Genomic DNA, 2,664 nt, shown 5'->3' with positions numbered 1-2,664 from the left:
ATGGATTCAACACTTATTTCTTAAGTTCCGTCTAGCCAAGTTATTATGGGAAAAAATACATATGGGAGAGGATAGTACGGGCAATGTATAACAAGTTAGAATGGCGGCCCAATAACAAAATAGGTGTTTAGACATCTTGTCTTACATTTGCCGGTTGTGGCTTTTGGTTTTGATTGTTGTATTTGTTTGGTTGCTAGAGATGTTCTTGGCACTTTGATGCAGGCCGGAGGTAATCCTCTTTTTCGAAAAAAAAACAGACAAGAATTCCTATAATTAAGATCCATGCAAATCTAACTTAAATTTTTAATTCATGTTGAATTAGCAAATTTTATTACATTAATTGTAAGAAATGTATGGCCTGCTTTAACAACCGTTTTTAAAGTAGCAACCAACGAAAGTCGGTGAAGCTGCATGGTATGGTTTTCTTTGTTTAGTGGATAAGTTGTGGTAGTTGGAACTAATCCTAACACTCGCTAGTAGCTACTAGTACTATATAAATTTAGCATGGAGCGCGTGTTGCCAGTCGTTAGACCGTATCAACACCAAACGGTCTTACAAAGAAAATTCAGCACCAAACCCAAGTATTAATAGTTGGCCAACTAACTCCTACTACCAAAGAAAGAAACGATCTATCCTAGACCTGCAATTAATCAATCCATCTATTTACTATTTTGTTTATTATATAAAATCCACGTAAGCTAGTTGAGAACAAAAAACAAAATCTATGCCTCCCGGCGTTGCACCGGCAGTTACACACAACCATGTTTTTTCAATGGAATTGATGCAAGACCGTAAGTTTACATTATGGATGACAAGGTTGTATTTACAACAAAATTATTAAAGGATCACTGCAACATATGAGCTAAACATATACAACTAACTTGATGTTCTTCCACCACATTGTTTTCGAGAAGGTAAAAACACACTTGTGCCGATAACGCCAATTACAGTTAATGTCGGGACCAACTAATGAAAGCCAGAGCAACGGCACCATGGCCACAAGAAACATATACTCTCTCTGTTCCTAAATATAAGTCTTTTTAGAGCTTCCAGTATAGACTACATACATAGCAAAATGAGTAAATCTACACTCTAAAGTATGTCTATATACAGGAATATCTAAAAAGCTTATATTTAGGAATGGAAGGAGTATGCGTCAATGGGTCGCCAATAATTCATACATATATGTGGCAAAAAAATATTTATATATGTAAGTATGGCAGATTTTTCTAAAATCCACTGCGAAAAATAGTTGGCACGAAGGACAATGCAAAACATGCAAACTTGTAAAAGATCGCTGTAATTTCCTTTCTGGCTACTATGATTCTTGTTATATCCTTATTGTGCATATAATCAAAGATGTTACGACCTCAATTAATTATAATCTGCGATGATTCTACGACGTGCCATAGAGTGGTAATACAAACTTACATTATTGTGAGATAGAAAATCGTGTCTTTGAACGTAGAACAATCAATCTTGAGTTACCACTAAAAGTTACAACTACCAAATATCCTTATCCTTGAAAACTAAAAACTATCAAATATCATGCGAACTGAGCGTGGATCGGATGGTTAGGTTCCTTGTGCTGGAACCAACCCACCAGGGATTAAATCATAAACTTGTCATTGGTGGTCGCATTTTCTATATTTATTACAAGCCTTCCGGCAATGTGCTCTCAATGGAAGGAGACGTTCTTATTGACTACAAAGATGTCCGTGGCGACTTCGTCAATGCCAAGATGATTGTCAGCTCAGTCTCTCGGAGTTGCTCATGGTGGTAGGGTGAGCGTGCGTGCATTCATAGAGGTGAGTATATATATGCGTATGTATGAGCGTCTGTATGAGCGTCTGTGTCTGTGTTATGTGAATTTTTTTTGTATCAAATATCCTCTCCGTCCTTTCACAGAAAAAAATCCTTATTTCCGTGTTTAGATGAATGTTAAAGCACAAGAATAATGACATAAATACATATTCCTTGAGCATTTGAGTAAATATAACTATTATATTATTAATCACCGCATCTCAAAAGGTTCCTATTCATCATTTAAATAAGCATAACGTTAACAGCAGCCGATTGATCGTCCCATCTACTAGTGGCGGATGAAGACGTTGTACTCGACTGTGGCGTCGCCGGTGCTAATATTGAAGGCGTACGTTGTGGCCAGCGCGTACCCACGGGCCAAGCGGAAGATGCCGGTGCCGCCGATGACAGGCATCTCGCGGATGGCAGCGGAGGCCGCCGAGTTCCGGCCCATGATGGCGATGCTGCTGCCGTTGTACCTGCCGCCGGCGGTGAAGACGAAGTTCATGTTCATGAGCACCGCCAGCTCGTCCTTGCCGGAGCTGACGTACATGCCCTGCGCGCGCCCAACCAGCCTCGACGAGTTGAGGTCGGGCCCATCTGTAAGCGCATCGTCGATGACATACACCCCGCCGAACAGGGTCTTAGACGAGTTGGTCGACGGGGCACGCGCAACCTCGACCGCCGTCGGGCTCGGCCCGCTGTACACGTCGTGCCAGTACACCTTGATGTGCGTGGTCGTCTCCTGCTCGGATATGGCCATGGTAGCGACGGCTAAGACGAGGACGAGGAAGAGGGGGACGACGGCCATATTGCAAGCTCTCGTGTTGCTTACCTGCAGCGGCCGCTGCGACGCTCGTG

The 2,664-nt window shown here is 42.1% G+C and overlaps 1 protein-coding gene across 1 annotated transcript; it reads right to left on the bottom strand.

The window, feature by feature from the left end:
- Nucleotides 1–1,914: 1,914 nt before the first annotated feature.
- On the bottom strand, nucleotides 1,915–2,664 carry LOC109738804 (dirigent protein 21). The gene has a single exon (XM_020297908.4). The coding sequence runs from the start codon at nucleotides 2,612–2,614 to the stop codon at nucleotides 2,093–2,095; it is 522 nt and encodes a 173-aa protein (XP_020153497.1). The 5' UTR covers nucleotides 2,615–2,664; the 3' UTR covers nucleotides 1,915–2,092.

The sequence above is a fragment of the Aegilops tauschii genome, chromosome 2 (genome assembly GCF_002575655.3).
Source record: "Aegilops tauschii subsp. strangulata cultivar AL8/78 chromosome 2, Aet v6.0, whole genome shotgun sequence".
Lineage (NCBI taxonomy): Eukaryota > Viridiplantae > Streptophyta > Magnoliopsida > Poales > Poaceae > Aegilops > Aegilops tauschii.
The sequence above is the reverse complement of the archived record's forward strand: the minus strand, read 5'-3'. Positions and strand labels throughout refer to the sequence as shown.

Excerpts from the sequence above, each read along its gene's own strand:
- LOC109738804 (XM_020297908.4), bottom strand. The coding sequence starts at position 2,614 with ATGGCCGTCGTCCCCCTCTTCCTCGTCCTCGTCTTAGCCGTCGCTACC.